Genomic DNA, 20,168 nt, shown 5'->3' with positions numbered 1-20,168 from the left:
CAGCTGCCTCAAACGGAATCACGCCAAGGAGCAACCCCGGCGGTCCGCCGGCACAGTTACATGAGCTTAGCCCCTCGCTCTCGGAGGAGACAGCTGCCTGCTCCCAGTCCGAGGCCACGACGACATTGCCGCCTCTTGCTCGCCTCCGGAGTTTTGCCCGGCCCCAGCCATCGCGATGATTAATTAGGCTTGTTCTCTAGACCCTTTGCTGGCTTCGTTGCTGTTCTCTGGCCATGCTCTGCCTCTGTCACACGCCCTCGTACTCATGGGGGACTTTAACCGCCCTCAGATCCGCTAGCAAGGTGGCCAGACAGGCGAGGTTTCGGGAGGGCGTCAGCGACAGCTGCTTGCTGCAGGGACCAGCAGGGGTGACCCACGGATGGATCTGCGCCTCAGTAACAGGGGCAGCCTCTGGGAGGAGAGGCCTAGCTTGCCCCGGGCTGGGCGCGGCCGGCTCCGGACGCACTGCAGGGGAGGGCCAGGGGCACCATCGAGCGCCCCCTCGCCCACCCACGAGGGCTGTGGACCACAGCGGGGGTCCAGGCCAGCCCGAGGACCTCCTGCCCCACAGAGACACCAGCACAGCAGCTCCCTTCCCAAACAAGTGCCAGGCCTCTTCCAGGCGCTTCTCTTTGCAGGCCTGGAGAATCGCCTCCCCGACGCCATAGCAGACGTGGGGGAGGGAACAACGTGCTGTCTGTCCCTTTCCTCTTCTCTGCTTCCAGGCTGTGCGGAAAATCAAAAGGCGTCTTTCACCACGGAGTCGCGGCAACTAGGAAACGCCGTCACCCTCGAAACTACCAACAGAGCGGCAGGGCGCAAAAGAACCAGAAACACCCCTACGGTCACAACTCTCGCGTTTCCAAGCTGTGGCCAGACTACTTCCTGTTGCTAGCCTCACCAGGAAACAGGACTGCTGGTCTTCGGAAACGTGCTTTGGTCACTGCCTAAGTCCCGAACTTCTGCAAAGAGCTCTCCGTGGTTCCCACAAGCCCCGTTTTTCTCTTTCTGCCTCAGGGAAAGAGTCAAACTTCAGGGCAAACTGAGAAATGAAACAGTCTGTAGAAACGCAGCATCTTGAAGGGAAGGATGTGGTGGGCGCTCCTTCGGGGGCTGCCCTTTCCCCTTCGCCCCCCCCTTAAGAACAGGCTTCCCCAGGGGGTGAACAAACACAGCTACTTTGGGGGGAAAGCCTGGCTGAGGGGGAAGCTTGTCAAACGACTGCAGCCAGGGGTGTGCCGAGGCGCGAGCTGCCTGTCCCTCCGGCAGCGGCAGAGACGGGGAATGATGGTGCCCGCTCCGCACGTGAAGGACGCTCCCCGCGTGAAAGATACCAGGGGACCAGGTTGGTTGATGCAGCTTTCATTTTCCACTTTCCCAAGGACAGCTTCACCCCTCCCTGGCTTTGCAGGGCCAGCAGCACAGCACCCGAGTCCATCCTGATGCTGGCTGCTTCCTTGGAGAACTCACGATCAGCACGGTCTGGAGCGCCAGTGAACAGACCGAGGGCTCGACGTCTTCCTCCAAGGGTTTGAGCGCTGCGACACAAAGAAATGGAGCTGAGATGAAGTCTCGTGTCTGCAGAGAGCCCCAGGCATCCCCTCCAGACCATGCCAGCCCCACTCGCCTCTTCCCCTGGCCAGGAGAGAGCCACTGCCCAGGAATGCCCCAAATGCCCCTCCGCTTCCCTGGAGCAAGGCAGGGCAGGGCAGCCCCCTGCCCTGGCTCTGTCCCCTGCCCCACCAGCCCCGGCCAACACGGCACTGCCCCTACTCACCGCTGCAGATCTCAGCCCGCTTCTCCTTGCTTTGGTCCCTCAGGTGCCGCGCGGCGAGCCCTAGGCACAGAGCGTCGTCAGACCTCCCGCTCCCCAGCGTGCTCCCAGCAGCACAGCAGCCCGCCCTGCTGCCTTGGCTGCACGCCCTCCTCCCCCTCATCAGGGCAGAGCCCAAGGAAGACCAGTGCCCGAGGCGGGTGGGACAGAGCAAGGCGGCCATGGAGCCCAGCTGCCCGGGCAGGGGTGGGAGAGGGAGGCCAAGCCCTGCACGGGGCAGCTGGGGCTCTGGCAGGCACAGGGCTGCCTCCTTGCTGCCAGTACAGCAGCAGGGACTGGGGCCAGGTTGCCAAAAGAGGCACTCGGAGGGGATCTGGCTCACCGATGAACCTCACTGCTGCCTCTCGCAAGGCAGCCTGAGCGTCCTGCAGGTACGGCAGGCTCCGATTCAAGTATTCTTCAGCCCTGCTCCTCTTCTGCACCAGCTAGAGGGAGCACAAGGGTATGGCCGTGTCACAGAGCCTCCCCAGTTGGCTGGACCAGCCCCTCCTCCCAGCACCTCCCTTTCTCCTTCCCCCCCCCAGGCCATTCCTGTCTCCCAGCCAGGAGCCCTGTGGGGCTGAGTTTGAGAGGTCCCAGCGGTACCGAGAGCCCTCCGTGCCACTGCGAGGCCCCCAAGGGCCAGAGTCTCCAGGCCCCGGGGCTCACACTCACCAAGCACTCTCCAATTCTCCATGTCTGCTCTGTTTGGGTAAGGTGCTTGAGCTGTTTCCACTTGAGGAGCTCTGCAGCGACGATGAGGGCTTCCCCAGAGACCTGCAGAGGAGCAGAAGTCAAGACACGGCACCACAGCCTGGGGAAGGAGACCTGGCATCGCCCCCCTCTTGCCTTTGCTCCTGGGGTGATCCTGCCCTTTCGGGAAGCTGGGACACGCCTTGGCCCAAACCAGCCTCTGGGGCTCCCTTGGGCACAGGCCTGGGGGACAGGGACGGAGGCTCAAAGCCTCAGCCTCCAACACCTCCAGGGACAGCCTGAAAAACCCGCAGGGATGCGCCTGTTCAGGTCTCAGTGGCCACGGGCTGCTGCTGAGCCCTGCTGGACCAGCTAGGGCACAGGTGTTGGAAATGTCCGTGCCAGTTTCTCTGCCCCTGCTCACACTGGGTCTGCAGGGACCCTTCCTAAGGGCTGCGCGGGAGGAGGGCTGAACGGAGGGAGCGTAGCTGGGAGGGGACCCCGCCTGCCCTTCCACCTCCGCAGCAAGAGGCACTGGGGGATGAGGAAGGCCGTGGTGGGACCCGTGCAGGGACGGACGGCAGCTCTGCCCTGTCCTCAGTGTCTTGGGCAGTGGGAGCCAGAGGCGACACGCATTCCCAGCATCTGCCTGCCAGCAGCTCTTGCCCCTGACGCTCGCCCGGGGGGTCAGCACGCCCTGCCAGCTTTGGAATCTCTGCCTTGGCCACGGTGTCATCCCCGTCATGCACGTGAAAGAACAATGGCAGCAGGCCCCTTTGCGCTTTCTTCTTCATCCTCCTCCGGTCGTCCCCCACCACAGTCTCCAGCACGTCTCTGAACAGGCTGATGGAGAGCTCTCTTGTCTGGCTGGACTCCTGGTAGGGAGAAGGACTTGAGGGGGACTTGAGAAAGAGCCACTCCCTGCTTACTGTGAGCATTAGCATGGCAGATGTGAGGGGAGGTGCTCCAGGGTCGAGCTGTACACACAGGAGCTGTGGGAATCTCCGCTCCTGCCTGGCGGCACAGCTGGGGAGCCCTTGGGGCTCTTGGCCTACAGGTGCTTTGCACAGGGGCCAGGCTGGGCCCCAGCACAGGGGGCTCAGGTTGCCCGGAGGCATCCGCCTGCCTGGGGAAGCCAGGCTGGGCTGCAAAGCCCAGAAGCCATCCCACGAGAGCCCAGGGGAGCGAGAAGGGCAGAAGGCCCTGCCCGCAGGGCTGGGCTGAAGGGCAGCTGTCCTTGCCCCGCACCCCTCCACGGTGCTCAGGCTCCCACATCAGCCTTACCTCATTGAAGAGGGGCGGGAGCCTCTCTGCCAGCTGCAGAGCGATGGGGCTGGCCTCCTTCCTCTCCAGGTGACCCATCACATTCCGGAAGACCACCAGGACCTCCCTCTTGATATCTGCATCGCCATCCTGGAGCACCTCCATGACGGGCGGCAGGAGAACCTGCATTTTTCTTGCCTGGATGAAAGGCAGTTTCCTATTGGTGCAACGGTCAAAGACCACCCTGGCAAAAATGCTCTGGTCAGCGAGCCCCGGGTCCGGGTCCGGCTTCCCGGCAGGCGGTGGCACGGGAGTCTCTCCTGGCCGAGGCCACGCGACCGCCTTACCCCCTGCCCCAGCCCCCGCCTGACAACGTGGCTCCCCCCTTGACAACGCCCTGCTCACCATGTCAGGTCTGCCTGACAGCGCGATGAGGCTTCTGAGAAAGAGGGAGATCGTCGCCAGGCTTGGATGCCTCTGATGGCTCTCGAGGCGGGACGGGTCAGCAACGTCCTCCGACTGATACAAACACAGCAGTGAGATACTGGCAGAGCCTGCAGGGCTCGCTGAAGGCAATCAGGGCCTTTTCTGGGAACTCACAGCCAAGCGGGGGATGAAGGCGTCCTCTGCGGCTGACGGGACCAGGCTGCGTAATTCCGTGTCCTGGAGCTTGCTGAGGAGCTCCTTTAAGATATTCTCCAAAGTCTGGGGCACGGAGAACAGCATCTCCCAGGTGGCCACGTCAGTGCTGCAAGCCAGAGTGCTCTGTCAGCAGGGCTGCCTCAGCCACAGCAGCACGGCCGGGGTCAGCTCCGCAGGATGCAGACCTTGGCCCTCGGTCGGGATGCCCTGGGCAGCAGGAGAAGGCTGAGGTGGTGTTCCCCACAGGGCTGGGAGGAGAGCGATGGCGAGGCTCTGGGCTGGCTCGGCCAGCTTTGGCTGCTGCGGGCCTGGCCGAGCCACCAGGGCTGGAAAGCGTGGGAAGGAGAGCCCTGCTCCTCGGGGGTGTCCTGCAGCATTCCTTGGGTCTGGCAGCCAGAAAGTCTCTGGGCGCCTCTCCCTGCAGGGAACAAGCTCTCCCATGGCTTTTTGGGCCCGTACCTGTCTTCTGGTGGAGAGAGCTTCAACAGGCTCACGACCACTTGCATGGGGTACCGGTCAGCCAGCAGGAGAAGTAAGGGCTGTAGGCTCTGCCGGGCTGACTCCCTGTTGATGTGTTTGAGGTTTTTGTGGATGCACTTCATGAGCTGTGGAACCTAGAGGGGACACAGGAGAGGATGGTGCTGCCACTGGAGTGCAGCCATTTCCTCAGCTGCCCTCCCCATCCCTCTCTGCTGCCTTTCGAGACACCTGGGTTTGGAAGGGAGAGAGAGAGGAACAAGGCCTGGCAGGGCTCATGGGCAGGGCACCCAGCCACAGGCCACTTACATCCACCAGCCAGAAGTCAGGGTCCCTCATGACCGCACCCAGCATTTCTCTCGCTTCCTTCACAAAGATGCCGGAGTCTGCCAGCGCCTCGATGGCCACAAGGACGACGTCTGTCCTCTCAGAAGGGTGGAGGTATTTTCCAAACTCCTACGAAAGGAAGGGAGGGAGGCAAGGCACGCTGCCCCGAGTGCCCTGGTGGTGCTGCTTAGATGGGCAGTGCGAGCAGCCCTGGCGAGAGATGCCCGGCAGTGCTGGTGGCAGGGCTCACAGGAAAGCTGGCTGCAGGGCTGCCATCACTGCACAGGGGAGGATGAGGACGAGAAGAGAGCCCAACCCCCCACCCCCACCCCCGAGTGAGGGAGGAAGATTGGGCTCCTGGGCACAATGTGCTGGCCCTACAGCGAGCCAGGGCTTGCTGGTGGCCACGAGAGCTGGAGCTGCTGCCGGGACACCAAAGTGCAGCCCTTGCATCATCCCTGCTCGGGGACAGCAGGAACACCAGGGACAGTGAGGCCATGCCAGCCCCGCTGACTCTGGATGCCTTTGCTCACGCCCATCCCCTGCTGATGCCATGGACAAGAGGCCCAGCAAGGTGGGGAGCTTATTACCAGGTCTCTGGTGCCCTCTGCACGCAGCAAGGAGATGGTCTTATCTTCCCAATGGAGCTTCGGTGCTTTAGCCTTTAGCATTGACCTGCCTAAATAGTGGGGGAAACACAGAAGAGGCAATAAGACACAGCAGCTTTGCCAGCAAGCTTACCAAACCGCCCCGAGATCTGATGGCAAGATGGCAGGAGAGAAGCGGTCAAGGAGCTTTCGGGAGAGCGTGGGGCATGGTTCTTGCTACGCTTGTGGCAGGGCTGGAGGCATCAGCCGTGGTGGTGCACAGAGTGAACAGCCGTTTACTAAGAGGGAAGGTGTGGCTTTGGGACGTGGCACTCAATGGTAGCTTTGGCCGTGGGGACCACAAAACAGTGGGGTTCAGGATCCTGAAAGGAGGGAGGAAGGAAAGCAGCAGAGAACAGATCCTGGACTTCAGGAGAGCACTCAGCTTCTGCAGCAAAAGGACAGCTGGGATGCTACAGGAAGCAGTGGTAAGGGGTAAAGGCGGTCAGGAAGAGAAGCAGACCTGTCAGGAGATGTCTGTGTGTGGAGGGATGAAGCCCACCACAACGTCTCTTACTTTCTTGCTTCTGCATGAATATGTTGAGGCAGAAGAGAGCATCGGAAGCGGGACAGCTTGTCTCTTCCTTGGAGAACTGGAACAGGGTGAGACGTCCGAGCAGCTGTCCCAGGATTTTAATGCGGATTTCTGGGTAGCAGACATTGTCGCACATCTCTGTTCCAAAGTAGAGCCAGGCCTAGGCAAGGGAGGCAGAACAGCAGAAGGCTGGAGGGCAGGCAGCTGGTGCCAAAGTCCCGAACCCAAGAGCGTGCCCAGGGCTGGACCCTGGCGAGTCAGGGCTTTGCAGGGCCACGCCAGCCGCGGCTCCCAAAGCAGCTAGCCGGGCAGCAGCCCCACACGGGGAGAGCTGCGGGCTGCTCTGCTGTGCTCTGGAGGGCGCCTGGCTCCTTACCTTCAGCGTGGAATTGTTGGCCAGAAAATCGCTCAGCACCTTAATCCTCCTCACAGTCCTCTCCCGCACAGCTTCTCTCTCGGAGGTGGTGAAAGGCAACAGCATCTGGGAGGAGAGAAGACGCTGGTGTGCCCTGGGAGCGGACGCCCGCTTCAGCAGAGGCTGCACTGCTCAACTCCTGGGCTGGACTCGTACCATCCATCAAGGCTTCCTCTGATCTTGAGCAAAGCCTGTAGCGGGGTTTGTGCCCTAGCGTGGCTCGCAGGCTTGGGACAAAACCCCCAGGCCAAGCCTGTGGCCAGGCAGGTAGCCAGATGCCAGCCTCTGCAGCCACTGTGCTCTGAAAGAGCTTGCTGGGCAGCCCCTGGTTACCCAAGGGAGGTGGGCACCCTCCCTGCAGTGTGCTCTCTCTGCATGGCACTGGTGTGGGGACCGTCCACTCAAGAGCGGACAATCCCTTCCCTCCCTCCAGGGTGAGGAGCAGCCCCTGTGAAACCCACTCTTTGCACGTGCCAGACCTCAAAGATATTCTGCAGCTCCTCGTTGACTTTGGAGGCAGAACAGTTGAGCACCAACGTGTTTAGCATCGTGTCCATGGCTTCCAGGGTCTGCAAGGAAGACAAAGAGCTGAGGCAGCGATTCTGCTGTCCCTCTCACCTCCAGGAGACTGATCTGAACTCCCGGAGCCAAGGGAGGTCTCGTGGTGCCCCGGAGAGACCGGGGGGCAGACAGTCTGCTGCGTGCAGAGCAGCCAGCGGCACTGGACATGGGCAGGCCCACGTGAAGGAGACGAAGGGATGAGGGTGAGAAATCAAAGCCGAGACCCCGCCCTGCCTTGGATCCCTGGCCATATCGCAGCACGGGGGGGCCAGGGAGCCGCCCAGAGGGCCTGGGGGCTCCTGTAGCTCACCCAGCACTAACCCTGAAGTAGAGGCAAGTGTCCAGGCCCCGCATTTCCTCTCTTGGAGGAAGACACAAGACACTTTTGAAGCAGGCTTCCAGGAGGCTTTTCTTTTTGCCTTCCAGCACCGTCTCCACTGAACTGCAAAGAGAGAGAGGGAGGCCAGCTGCACACTGGCACTGGGAGCGGTGCCGCAACTCCAGGAGCTGGTCGACATGGACCTCTGGGGTAGGGGTCCCCACAAGGGATGGGCAGGTACCTCAACTGAGCGATGGCATACATAGAGAACTGCCGCACCTCTGTGTGCAGCTGGTCCCTGGGCTCCTGTTCCAGCAGCACCTGCAGAGCACAACCGGGATGGGACCTGGCAGCTGCCAGCACCCAGTGCCTCCTGACCCTCCCCCTTCTCAAGCGCTGTGCTCACAGGGTGCCAGTGCTGGGACATCCTGCCCCCTTGCCCAGAGCTGCCAAATGTCCCCTCACCTTGATTTTCTCTGCCAGCTCGTATCTGTGGCAGAAGATATCCAGGCCCTGTGACAAGCCGTGGCGCCTGGCAGTTTTGCACAGGATGCAGATGCCATTAAGAAATGCCATCTTCTGGCCCTCCTGCTGGCAGCCAGGGGACAGAGAGACAAACAGGGAGCGTGAGGGGGGAACACACGGCCGGTGGGACCAGAGCACTGGGGGTGCAGTGCCGTGTCAGCCAGCACACCCCCAGCAGCCCAGCAGCAGAGGCCCTGCCGGCAGGTGCCGGCACAGCCACCTTCAAAACAGCTGCCATTACCTTTCCTGGGCTGCTGACAAAGTTCCGGATGAAGTCCATTCTTTCCTTTTCCTTTTTGTACACAGGTAACCAGCTGATATCTGATAAAAACAGAGAGCAGGGAGGGCTGTAGAGAGGGTCCGGTGGCAGCAGAGAGCAGAGGAAGGAGCTCTGCCCTCCATCCAGCCCCGTGCTCGCTCCTCTGGCACAGTCTCCCCACGCGTGTCAGGGCTGGAGGGTGCCCAGCAGATGGGCTGCGATGCTGGAGCACAGCGCAGCGGGGAAAGGCCACAGTGCACCGGGCTGAGGAACTCGCTCGCAGACAGGAAAGGTCCCCGTCCCACAGCACGGCTGCCTCCTGCCAGCCCAGCGACCTCTCACTGCCTGTGCCCTGAAGCAGGAGCTGGGCCCCCTCTGCTGTCTCCCTCCCTGGGAGAGGCTGTGCTGGGGCCAGCTCCCAGTCCTGAGCAGCCCTGGCATTCAGGCGGCATCATGTCCCCAACCCACGGGTCCCCCGCTGCCAGCGTGCCGGGCAAACGTGATCCTGACATTGAGCAGGGCGTGCTCGCTGGCCCCAGCCCTGCCCAGACCAACAGGGCCCCTTGCTCACCAATCTCCAGTGGCTGGACCATGCACACCTTGTGGGGCTCCGGCAGAGAGCTGCTCTCCTGGGGAGCCCCATCCTCCTCCCAGGCCACGGTGGGGCAGCTGGGGGGTCTCTCCACCATCCTGTGGGATGGAGGAAAGGGGGAAGCTTTGGCAAAATGCCTCAGCACCGCAGGCTGCCGGGGTTGGCAGGGAAAGACGTGGGCTGCGCCTGGGGGCTCGTCGCCAGCTCCACACTCCTGCCCTGTCCCGTCACTGTCCTGCCGGACACCACGGGCTGGGGGACGCTCCTGCGCTGCCTATAGGTAGTGCAGTGGGGTGTCACAAAGAGAGGTCACAAAGGGCCCCACTGTGACATGCTGCCTAGGCAGCGAGGGGCGGGGCCTCCCCTGGTGGGGCACAGGGCCAGCTCAGCCCTGGGCACCTGGGTGCTCTCGGGGTGACGCCAGGTTCCCCTTTGCCCTCACATCCCCTGGGGGCCTCCCTGTTGTGTGTCCCAGAGCCCCATGTTCAGGCCGTGGCGTGGCCCCAGGACATCCCTTTCCCTTCAGCCCCTGGAGGGGAAGCAACAGTGCCGCACATTGTCTTGTTCTGTGCTACCGGGAACCTCACAGTGTGCTTTACACGGCCAAGAGGTTTGCTTTTTCAGTAGCTGGTGCCTCTGGCTCTGGTGTCTCAGCACCAGAGAAGAAGGATCACATAAATATGGCAGAACAGAAGAGAGACAAGAAAGAACGTGCACCAAACTTTGCTGCGATACCAGTCCCTGGGTTTCCAGCATGGGGGTTTGGAGAGGCTTGGATTTTTCCGTTGCTGTAAATAGCTCTACTGAGAAAATAATTATTAAAGGCTTTCAGACATCTAGATTGGGTGGGGAGAGGGGGATTCAGCAGGGGGGAGACAGACGACAAAGCAACCCCATCAAGGTCACACTCCTCCCAGGGAAGAACTTGGGACTCTGACAGTTACATGAACTAAGCCCCTCAGTTCCAGAGAAGGCAGCTGCTTGCTGCCAGTTCGAGGCTGTGACGACGTTGCCACCTCTTGCTCGCCTTTCGAGTCTGTTTTGCCCGGCCCCAGCCAGTGGTGGATCCACCACCAGCACAAAGGCAGAAAGCCCCACCGCATCTGCGTCTGCATTTAGCCTGTACCCAGGGCTAAACTACAACAGTTGCCCTATTACCTGAGAAACCCTCACCGGGGTGGGACTCAGGGGAAAAAGGAGAGCAGACCGATGGGTGGAAGCGAAACAGATTTAGTGAAACACCCCCAATACCAACAGAGAACACAGAGTTATACTCACCCAAAGGAACACGCAGCCCTCACAATCAACAGGAGAACAGTTCTTGGGAGCAGGGAGAAGCCAGATGAGGAGCAGGAGGAACCCCAGCAGGAACCCCACAGGAGCTCCCCTTCCCCAGCAAACCTTCCCCCTTTATCATGACCATGACATTACAGGATGGGCTACACCTATAGCTAACTCAGGGCAGCTGCCCTGGCTGACCTGAGCCTGCCTAGCATGGCTGGGCTGGGATTCTATCCCAGCCAAACCAGGACACACTGTTAAATTGAAACCTTACAAGAGTAACAGCTGGACTACAAAAGTTTGCATCCCATGTGTGAGGGCTGGCATGTCAAGGGGAAACCTATCCAGCAGCACGTCTACTTTGGTCTGTGTTCTCTGCGTGCCCACTGCAAAACCTTGACTGAGCACTCCTCATGGCTCTGGTTTGATGCAATACCAACTCTCACGTCTCTTCACGTCCATGCAGCCAGGCACCCAGAGTTTAACAGAAGCATTGGAAGCGCACTGTGCCCTGGGGAGCCCTGCCAGAACACAGCTGGGAGCTCTCTTGTCCACCTCACCGCTACCACTTACCCCTCTCTGCCGGCAGCGAAGAGGCTGGCCCCTTGGTAGGATCTCGGACAGCTTCTGGCACCTCTGTGTTTTTCATCCACTTAACGAGGTTGTTGCTCACCAGCGTGTCCAACAAGCAGTTCACCTTGCACCTAACACCAGCAGGAAGCATGTGTGACAGCAGCTGTGTGGTAAACGCTGGCCCGATGACAGCTGCAAGCTTCAAAACAGTCTGCTTTGGCGGCTCTACCTGGTCCAGCTAAGCCAGCGCAATCTCTGTCAAAAAGAAGCAACACATCTCCCTGTTGCCTGTTCCCCACGCTGAGGCTGGGAAGTTTCTACACATGGAACGGGATAGACTTTGGCCTCCTCTCCTCGGGACTGCACCTGCTGGGCAATCGCAACCCAGGGTTTGCCAAAATGGCTCTGTTCCTGCTGGAATAGCAGGCCACAGAAAATGGGGAAAAGCGAGATGCTCAAACACTCCCCCACCTCGGGTGAGGAGGGCAGGATCCAGCAGGTACATGCATCCCATGACGCACCCTGCCAGACCTGGAGTAGGTTTTTGCCCAACAGTGCACACAGAGAACAAAGAAATTTCCCTACCTCAGAGGTAGACTCAGAGCTCCCCACAATGGTTCTCTTAACTTGGCCAGACGATACTATTCCTTTCTTTTGGTTTGCTGCCTTTTTTTTTTGGACACAACCACCTAATAGCAGGAATGCTATGGCAGGTTCATACAAACGGCTATGGCTAGAGAGCAGGGTCTCTCGTTGACAGATCCCCCATCCTGCTCCCTTGGCTACGGGGTGATTTCTGTGCCAATGCACAGGGAAAAAAAAAACAAAACAAAAAAAACACAAAACCAAAACCAAAAACGGATTTGGTTTGGATTAAGTGCCTTGAGACCAGCGATAGCTGGGCAACATAAAAAGAGAATAGCAAGGTGCATTCAAAGTTGAGTCAGAGGCAAGTCAAAGATTTTTCCCAGCAAAGGCTTTGTTTCTGTGAAAAATGGGAGCCATTTTAGTGTGGCACCAACAACCTTTTCTCTCCTACCTGCTGCTGGAAAGCAGCCAGCAGGCTCACAGCTGGTCCACACCCAGGAGGGGCAAATGGCTGCCCACAATCCCAGGCCTGTTTCTGGTTGCACCAGAGCCCTTCCCAGCAGAGCCCCCAAGCTGAGAGGGTGACTCTGCCACACTCAGATGCCCAGCCTCCCTCAAGCTGATGCCCCGGGAAGGGGCCCCAGCAGAGCCGCAAGCTGGCAGTGGCACTCGGCCCCTCACCTTTCCGGGTGGCACTGGTAAGCGGTCCTGCTGTACAGGTCTGGTTCCTCTGTACAACAACGCTTGCCTTGCCACTGACTGCGTCCTTGAGGAAAGGCTGACAGACTGGTAAGAAGGGAACAGCCTGCCTCCGCAGGCCCGAGAGATGGATGATCACCAAAGCAGCACAAAGTCAGCAAAAGCTGCGGTAACTGGGGGAAAAGCAAATGCAGCGGGGGGAGGTTGCGACCACCGACTCAACTGAAACCCGCTACTCGCTCTTGCCCACCCCTCTCTGAGCGTGTGCTGCCAATTACAAGAGTGATGTGACCTTAAACAGAGACAGGCAAAGCAAGAACCGATCAAACTCAGGGTGTCGCCTTGGGTGGGCTTTCTGTAAGCGTGTATCAAGACAAAGAGGCTGTGGCTCCTGTACCCAGCTAAGCTGGCTGTGTGGAGCACCACCGAGCCTCCAGCTTTGTGCAAACCTGCAAATAAAGAAATACCTCAACGCTGTGTGCGTCTTGGCTTTGCACAGCAGGTGAAAGATCCCACTTTTCGGGACAGCAGCGGCAGTATGCTGTTCTCCAGGCTCGCGTCTGGTCTGGTGACACGGACCCTCCATCGCTCCCAGTGCTGGAGCTGGAGGCTGCTGCGAGAGGTGAAGCCTGGGCTGCAGATGCTGGGCGGTGCAAGAAAGCACAAAGACAATTTGCAAAAAGTGACTCGCAGCCCGCAGGTTTCAAAATTCACCCGAGATGGGGCAAGTCCCACCTTACGCGGCCCAGGGCGGGTGCGCTGTGGCACAGGCACCCACCCTGGCAAAGACAGACCCAACAAAGGCCGGGGTTTTCCAGCAGTTAAAACCTGGTTACTTTGCTTCAGGCACTCACCTTGCCTTTTCGGTGCTTGCCCCCAGCCAGTCAGAACTGGCCACAGCTCAGACTTGAGGTACAACGGGGGCCTGTCTGAGTGCCAAGGAGAGCCAGCGTTGCTCGGAGCAGTGGGGTGCTGTTGGGGACTCCCCTGGGCTCAGGGTGTGGCTGTCGGAGGCTCCCCTGGGCACAGGGTGCTGTCCAAGGACTTCGTGTGCATGTTGGCTTTGCAGACCAGGCGAAAGTTCCCAGTTTTCGGGACAGCAGCACGACTCCGATCAGCACTAATCCCAGGCATTAGAAGAGAGGAAGCGATTCTGGTGACTAACGCAGGATGTCGCCGTGGAGTCTGTAGCACAGGTATTCTCTGAAACCTGCACTTAACATTACATATGCACTTCATTTTAGTGCTCACAAAGCCCTTCAGGACATGACAAACTCCCCTCTGGTATTGCCTGTAAGGAAATTATAAGTAATGCATAGGCCTTTGCACTGTCGACCTTTCTTCTTTAGCGCAAACCACCAAACCTCCCAGCCTTCTCAACAGCCTGCAGGCAAAGCCCTTTCCTGCCCGCCTGCCTCAGCGGGTGACGCTGCCACAGTGCCACCCTCTGCCGCAGGCCACCGCTGCAGCCAGCAGCTGGCAACAGGGGCTCAACTCACCCGCTCTCTGTCCATAGGTCTCGGATCTCTTGGTGCAGACACAAAACCAGCCTGCAGACCGTCCAGAAGCCCTTCCCAAGCGTAGCCGCCTTGTCGGCACTAGTTGGTTCACAGAAGTGTAGTCAGAAACCATTTTTGGCTGTTTCTAAATGACCAAATTAAACATTAAAACTGCATTAGCAACATAAACATCCAGTTCAGAAAACTGCTGCAAAAGCTGCTGTATTGAAAATTTTCAACTCCTTTCAAGAGTACGTCAGCTTCTTCGCTCCAACACATGGCTGCACAGCCATCCTACGTACTTGTCACTGGTCCTGGAGTAGGCCTTAGTGTACTATTCCCATACAGCCGTATCACCAATTTTAGCATGAACAGAAATGAGAGCAAGCAATGGCTATGTATTAAAACCCCTCCACCTCTGGGACAGGGCTATAGCTACCTAGACAACGCAAGGGCTGGTTTTTTCCACTCCTATTGACTGTCAGCTTTCTGTTACCTCACAACCTAGGTACATAACTCGGAGGTAAGAGGTGCTGACAAGTTTAGGTTAAAGCAGGCAAATAATGGGAGTTACAGGCCAGTTGTGAAACACGCACAGCATGACGAGCTGAACAGTAACTGCTCCATGTGGAGTGGCCCAGCAAACCAATGCTGGCTGATTAAAAGCAGTGAGTAGATGGCGGAGGGAGATGCTGATGAAGCAAGTGCCCGTCCAGGACAATGACTGCTGCGAGTTCTGCTGTAGCACGTTCTGCAGGGTTTTGTGGTTTTGCAGGGCGGCTACCGCATCCTCATCGGAGCGTTCACGCTGATACACAGAGGTTGACGCTGCAGCTTGGTCAGCTTGCAGGCAGCCAAAGTACAAAGGAGGCACAGCACCATGAAGAGAGGACCCGCAGCACCCACCGCGACCAGGAGTGTTTGTGCGGGGGTGGCCGAGAGGGACGAGAACTGGAGGTGGGCTCTGTAATAAGAACATTTACAAGACAGAGAACACGAGGAATTAATCAAATATCTTTAACAGTCTACATTCACAAACAAGCTGTTCAGGTAAGGTACTTTAGCCTGTGCTGCAGTTGTCTTTTGTCATGAGTTTTCATCACTTAATCCTGATTAATACGTAGATGTGCAGGATCTAACTGTTTAGGATGGAAAGTCTCAGATTTAGTTTCACGGGCAGCAGTGGGCGTAAAGTACCTCTGTGTTGCACAAGATCTGGTCTTGCACTTATAGCGCGGTGCACTTCAAAAGAAAGGAGTGGAAAGACATTCTCCTTAGGAACAACTGAAGGACTTTCTGAAGCTTTTAGCTCAGCAGTTCACTGGGAACACAGATGAATGGGAAAAGGGCACAGCAGAAGAGCTTATTAGGTTCCCTCCCGACTCCCACCATCTCCCAGGACCTGTGCTGCATAAAAGCCAATCTTGCTTGGGTTTTTTTTTTGAGAAAACACAAGTTGCCATCTCTATTTCAGTTTCCCCTTCAAGCGCATGGCATTTACTGACACAGCAGTATCTCGAAATCTTACAAATGAGAAGTTTGTCCCAGTTCAGGACAACATATAAGCATATACAGGATTGCTATCCTGAACGCACTAACTGAAGCATTTTGTGCAAATTCTTGTGTCACAATCAGGACAAGTCGAGGAGAAAAAACCCAGTTGTTACAGACACTGATTTTCCCTGGAACAGAAAATACCACTCACGCCACAAGCTTCTTCCTTAAACAAACAAACAAACGACACCGACAGAAAACACTGGTTTTCTTCTCAAGAAAGCTGACCCTCTCATGAACTCCGCTCTGCTAAAATTGATTGAGACATAATCAGTTGTTCTTATAAACCTCTTCAGCACCTCCTTTCACGCAGTTAGCGGGAAAATTCAATTTTCCTGAATCTCTCTATTTAGCCTCTTAAGCAGCAGGTTAGTACGGAAGAGTGGCTATCATAACATTCTTGTTTCCTTGAGTAAAACCACTGGATTAATTTAATCTTAATTAAATTACTGTAGATACTCAGTGAGACAGAAATGTTGCTGAGAAAAGGGTACTTGTTCTACAAAGAACCACAAATTTCAGGAGCTCACCCATGAAGTAGAAGAAGGCCTCCAAGACTTGACAAACTCCAGGGAAGTAGACAAAGACGAGCTACAGTTTCATTTACACAAATTCTACAAAGTAACAGTCCAACTAACTTTTATCAGAAAACCTCCAACAGGTTGATTCCAGGGTTACATTCTGTGTCGCACGGAAGAAGCTTGCGAACAAAAAAAGGAACCTCAAACTCAGACATGCAGGGCACAAAGCAGTTATCTAGAGAGGACTGAAACAAGAGTTTGTACCTTGATTGAAGTCATACTGGGAATCGGTGGCAAAACTTTACAATTCTGATGTCCCACCAAAGAACCCGTGAGCCTATTTCCGCCTGTAACATTCCTAGATTAAAAAAGAGGATTTTTAAGTCCTCCTGACTATTGCACTGCGCAAGGAGAGGGCAGCACCCCCCACTGCTTGGTCTCTACCCGGCGCACAGAAATGCCGTTTTTCCAGAGATGACTCCTTCACCGTGAGGGCAGTCAGGCACAGCCCAGAGAGGTTACGTGTCGCCATCCTCGGGGATTTCCGAGACCGGGCAGGATGAAACCCTCAGCACCTGCCCCCCCTTCCAGCAGGCTGCACTACGAACCGCCCGAGGCCCCTTCCCGCACAAAGCCCCCCGCGGCGCGGGAACGCCGAGACCCGCCATTTCACCGCAGCGCCGCCCCTGCCGAGCCACGCCCTGAGCTGGAGGCGAAGGCCTCGATCCCGCGCTGCCGGCAGTGACCTCGCCCGGGACACCCCCCGCCGAGCTCAGCCTCGCGGCCAGGCCCGCCCCGCCGAGGGGTGACGCCGGAGGCCGCCCCACACTCACACAACCGCCTCGGCGCCGCCACGTTCCCCAGCGCCTCTTCCTCTTCCGGTGGGCGGGGCGGAGCGGAGCACGCGCGGCGGGCGGCGGTTGGTCTGAAACGCCGCCAATCGCGCGCGTTCGGATCAACCGCTGCTCGCGTCAGCCTCCCCGCGGCGGCGCCGGCGGCTTTACCGAGGGGAGCGCGAGGTGGCGGCGAGAGAGCGAGCGGCCAGGGGGAGCGGCCCACCCTCGCCTCCCTGCTGCAGCTCTCGCCACCGCCCGGCGAGTCGGGCCGCTGTCTGTCCTGGTCTGCCGCTCTCAAGCCGGAGAGTCGGCCTGTGACAAGTTTGTCGTGATTGCGACCTTTCATCTACACAGTTGCAGATAAGCAGGCACTTCTTTGTTGCAGCGCTGGGAAGCACGGGGGATAGCTCCACCTGACGTGCTTCAAAGTTACATAAAAAAATCAGCATTTTATATTCTTTTTCTGCAAAGTCATGGTCTTTAACATATTTTAACATAAGCATGCATGTTATGCCCGCTATTAATTTTGACATTTACAATGATTGGTCCACCCTATTAACTAACTTCATTAGTATTCCTATGCTACTATAATCATTGGTTATCTTACTGATCAAGATCTCTGATACACAAATTAGGATGGGGAGGATGTGAGGGTCTTCACCTTAACATTCCTTAGTTTCTCTGGTTTCATCACGTAAGATAAGAAGACAAGCCAAGAATGCGCACTTTCACTCCCGGCACCTGTCTCCCTGCCTCCCTGTTCTGTGTTCTGGACAGTTTCACAATCCGCAGCAGCTTTAGCTTTGACCTTCTTCGTAAGGCCCGCACCTGTTGTTTCTTAGCATAAGTGAGGTTTTGTATATTTCTTACTATAATGTAAACTGATTGCATTAATACAAAGCGTTATTCATTAAAGCAATTAAGTCATTCATTAAAAGCAATTAGTTATCAATGAAAAGTAATTATCTATTCAAAATCCAAACTTGATTATAACATTCCCCCCCTTTGAAAGTACTGATAATCATATTCCAATACTTTCACTCAAATGATCTGTCAATTTTAAAATGATGTCTCGTGAGCTTCAAAACGAGAATTATCATGCATTGGTGGATCATATTGTCTCAACAATACTGATACAATTTTTCGAGTCCAATTAATTATTTTTTTCAAATTCATTCCTTATACAATGACACGCAATTGAGATCATCAGAAACACTATAATCAATAGCAGCAGTGTTTCGATTAAGGATTTGATCCAAGACTCTAAATTCAGGCCCAATCCTTCAAATATCTTATCAATCCAATTCACCTCCATATCTTTTCTAATTTCTTGTGTTTCTTCTTCAATTCGACCTAGTTGCTCTAAATCGTGTTCTACATCTGAAGTGACATTTGGGATGTGTATACAACAACGATCTATTCTATCTTTTAGGAATCCACACACTCGGTGTTCTTTCAAGAGCAATGTATCTAGGGTCATCCGATTCTGCAGAGCCATTTTGGAGGTAGCTTGTAGTTGTATATTCATTTGTCTAAATCCTTTTCAGGTCACGTTTGCCAGCCGTTCAACTTGCCCAGTTAATCGATATAGCCATTCTCTGTTTCTGTAGGATGCTGTGGGATTTAAGAGGAATTCTAATGCCCAATTTTTACCCCTGTTCCTGGATCATGCCAAATATCTGTTTCATCCAGCTCTGATCTTTTTACACGTGCCAGATGCAAATTTTCTTGACTACCTTTAAAGCGAGACTTTTTTCATATTGAACACAGTGTAGGCAGTCCCAAAGTAATTTGTTTAACCTTTCCATCTAAGGGTAGATGGGATGTCCATGTACCATCGCTCATGGTCCAGACTAAATGTCCAGGACTTGGAATTGTGTACCTTCGGCAACGGATTCTGAAAAGTCTGTTCTTCGTCCTGGGCTTTTCCACTGTTTTCTAATGTAATCTATCTTTTCCTGCCATTCGATTACAGGTCTTTGCTTGCAATGAGCAGTTTCGTTTCTTTCTACAGTGGAAAGATTCATCGTTAAAATGCCCCACGGGATAGGTTCTCCTACTGCTTGTGGTATTGGCAGGCAAGCTGTGATCTGTGACGCATTTTGTAAATTTGCAAATTTCTTAATCAACCCTATCATCAAATTTTCCTCCTGGGTTTCCCCTGGTATCAAAATTACCTGTGCAGAATCAACATTTTGTTTTTCTCTTTTCAGAGCTCGGTTTGTTTGGATCTGGGCCTGAGTTTATAACACTTCAATTTTGACCAGTGTATCCACCACCATATACTGCAAAATAAACAGAAAAACAAACTTAATCATGTTTCAAGGTTAATTTTAGAGCCTCTGGGTTTCCGATTACTTTCCACTTGACAGGCGGCGCTTTCTTCACTCGAGTGTAGTGGATCCACGCTTCTGATTCAGCAATCTTTATTGCTGTGAAGGTAGTCAACAGCACTTGGTACAGTCCTTTCCACCTTTCTTGTAAGGGCTCTTCATTCCAGATTTTCACATACACATAGTCTCCTGGCTGTATACCATGGACCAGATTCTCCAGAGTCAAAGGTCGGTTCCACACCAGTGTGCTTCTGAGCCTGGCTAGAGTTTTTCCAAGAGAAAGCAAATAATTATAGATAGCTTGTTTTCCTGATACATGCATATTTGGATTAAGTTCAGGATCTTGTACGGCTTGCCATACACTATTTCGTATGGGCTTACTGACATTCCACTTTGGGGTTTTACTCATGTTTGCAACAGTGCAAGTGGAAGTGCCTGAGGCCATTTCAGCTTGGCCTCCTGACAAATTTTACTAATTTGTCTCTTTAAAGTTTGGTTCATTCATTCTACCTTTTCACTAGATTGTGGCCTCCAGGGAGCATGCAAGTCCCAAGAAATTCCCAGGATTTTGCTTACTTCCTGTACCACTGTGGCCACAAAATGTGGTCCTCTGCCTGATGATATTCCAAAAGGAACTCCAAATCCGGGAATAATTTCGTGCAGGAGCCATTTAACAGTTTCTTTAGCAAGATTGGTGCGACAGGGAAAGGCTTCTGGCCATCCAGAAAAGGTATCAACCCCAGCTAGCACGTATTTATATCCATTAAACATGGGTGGCTCTGTAAAGTCAATTTGCCAATAATCTCCTGGCTCTACTCCTGTTCTTACTTTACCCATTTGAACTTTCTTTTGAACTACTGGATTATTCTTTTTAAACAGATTTCACATGTTGTTGTGACCGACTTAGCCATTTCTAGCATTCTTACTGATACTACACTTCTTTTTAGGAGCTGTACAATGGCCTCTGCACTCCAGTGACACTCCTGATGTTTCATTTGCAAAATTTCTCTCATAAGCAAAGGAGGTATTATTACCTGCCCAGTCACTGTTGTCCACCATCCCTCTGAATTTTCCTCTGCATTTAATAATCGTACCAATTTTTCATCTTGACCAGAATATTTTGGTGGACCCTTAGGGAGAGCGACTGTTCTAGTGGGGATAATTGCCATCAGAGGTACTGCTTGCTGTTGTGCCACTCTTCTGTCTGTGTTATCTG

General features: G+C 55.2%; 1 protein-coding gene across 4 annotated transcripts; it reads right to left on the bottom strand.

Moving 5' to 3' along the window:
• Positions 1–1,346: 1,346 nt before the first annotated feature.
• LOC147415845 (maestro heat-like repeat-containing protein family member 7) lies at positions 1,347–16,647 on the bottom strand. Of its 4 annotated transcripts, XM_086463096.1 has the most exons (25): positions 16,617–16,647; positions 16,048–16,141; positions 14,305–14,672; positions 13,709–13,853; positions 13,064–13,500; positions 12,677–12,852; positions 10,923–11,288; positions 8,459–8,538; positions 8,158–8,280; positions 7,934–8,013; positions 7,695–7,815; positions 7,292–7,381; positions 6,774–6,878; positions 6,380–6,557; positions 5,806–5,894; positions 5,198–5,344; positions 4,871–5,025; positions 4,370–4,517; positions 4,175–4,288; positions 3,791–3,967; positions 3,226–3,381; positions 2,489–2,590; positions 2,157–2,259; positions 1,778–1,837; positions 1,347–1,538 (listed from the first exon to the last, which is right to left on the bottom strand). In XM_086463096.1, exons 7-25 carry the CDS (start codon positions 11,071–11,073, stop codon positions 1,390–1,392), a joined length of 2,328 nt encoding a protein of 775 aa, XP_086319222.1. In that variant the 5' UTR covers positions 11,074–11,288; positions 12,677–12,852; positions 13,064–13,500; positions 13,709–13,853; positions 14,305–14,672; positions 16,048–16,141; positions 16,617–16,647; the 3' UTR covers positions 1,347–1,389. The 4 variants fall into 4 exon arrangements, with proteins under 4 accessions (XP_086319222.1, XP_086319221.1, XP_086319224.1 ...); XM_086463095.1 differs by having other exon boundaries at positions 10,923–11,177; positions 13,709–14,672; XM_086463098.1 differs by lacking the exons at positions 7,695–7,815; positions 7,934–8,013; positions 8,158–8,280 and having other exon boundaries at positions 13,709–14,672.
• Between the last annotated feature and the right edge of the window lie 3,521 nt (positions 16,648–20,168).

Source organism: Leptosomus discolor, chromosome 3 (genome assembly GCF_034619465.1).
Source record: "Leptosomus discolor isolate bLepDis1 chromosome 3, bLepDis1.hap2, whole genome shotgun sequence".
Lineage (NCBI taxonomy): Eukaryota > Metazoa > Chordata > Aves > Leptosomiformes > Leptosomidae > Leptosomus > Leptosomus discolor.
This window is presented reverse-complemented; position numbering and strand designations above follow the sequence as displayed.

What these genes read in the sequence shown, in the direction of transcription:
- LOC147415845 (XM_086463095.1), bottom strand. Translation starts at nt 11,073, where the DNA reads ATGCTTCCTGCTGGTGTTAGGTGCAAGGTGAACTGCTTGTTGGACACG. An exon ending in TTCGCTGCCGGCAGAGAGGG is followed by an intron (nt 8,539 to 10,922) that starts GTAAGTGGTAGC and finishes TGTTTTTATCAG; the next exon opens with ATATCAGCTGGTTACCTGTG. An exon ending in CCAACAATTCCACGCTGAAG is followed by an intron (nt 6,558 to 6,773) that starts GTAAGGAGCCAG and finishes TCCCTTGCCTAG; the next exon opens with GCCTGGCTCTACTTTGGAAC.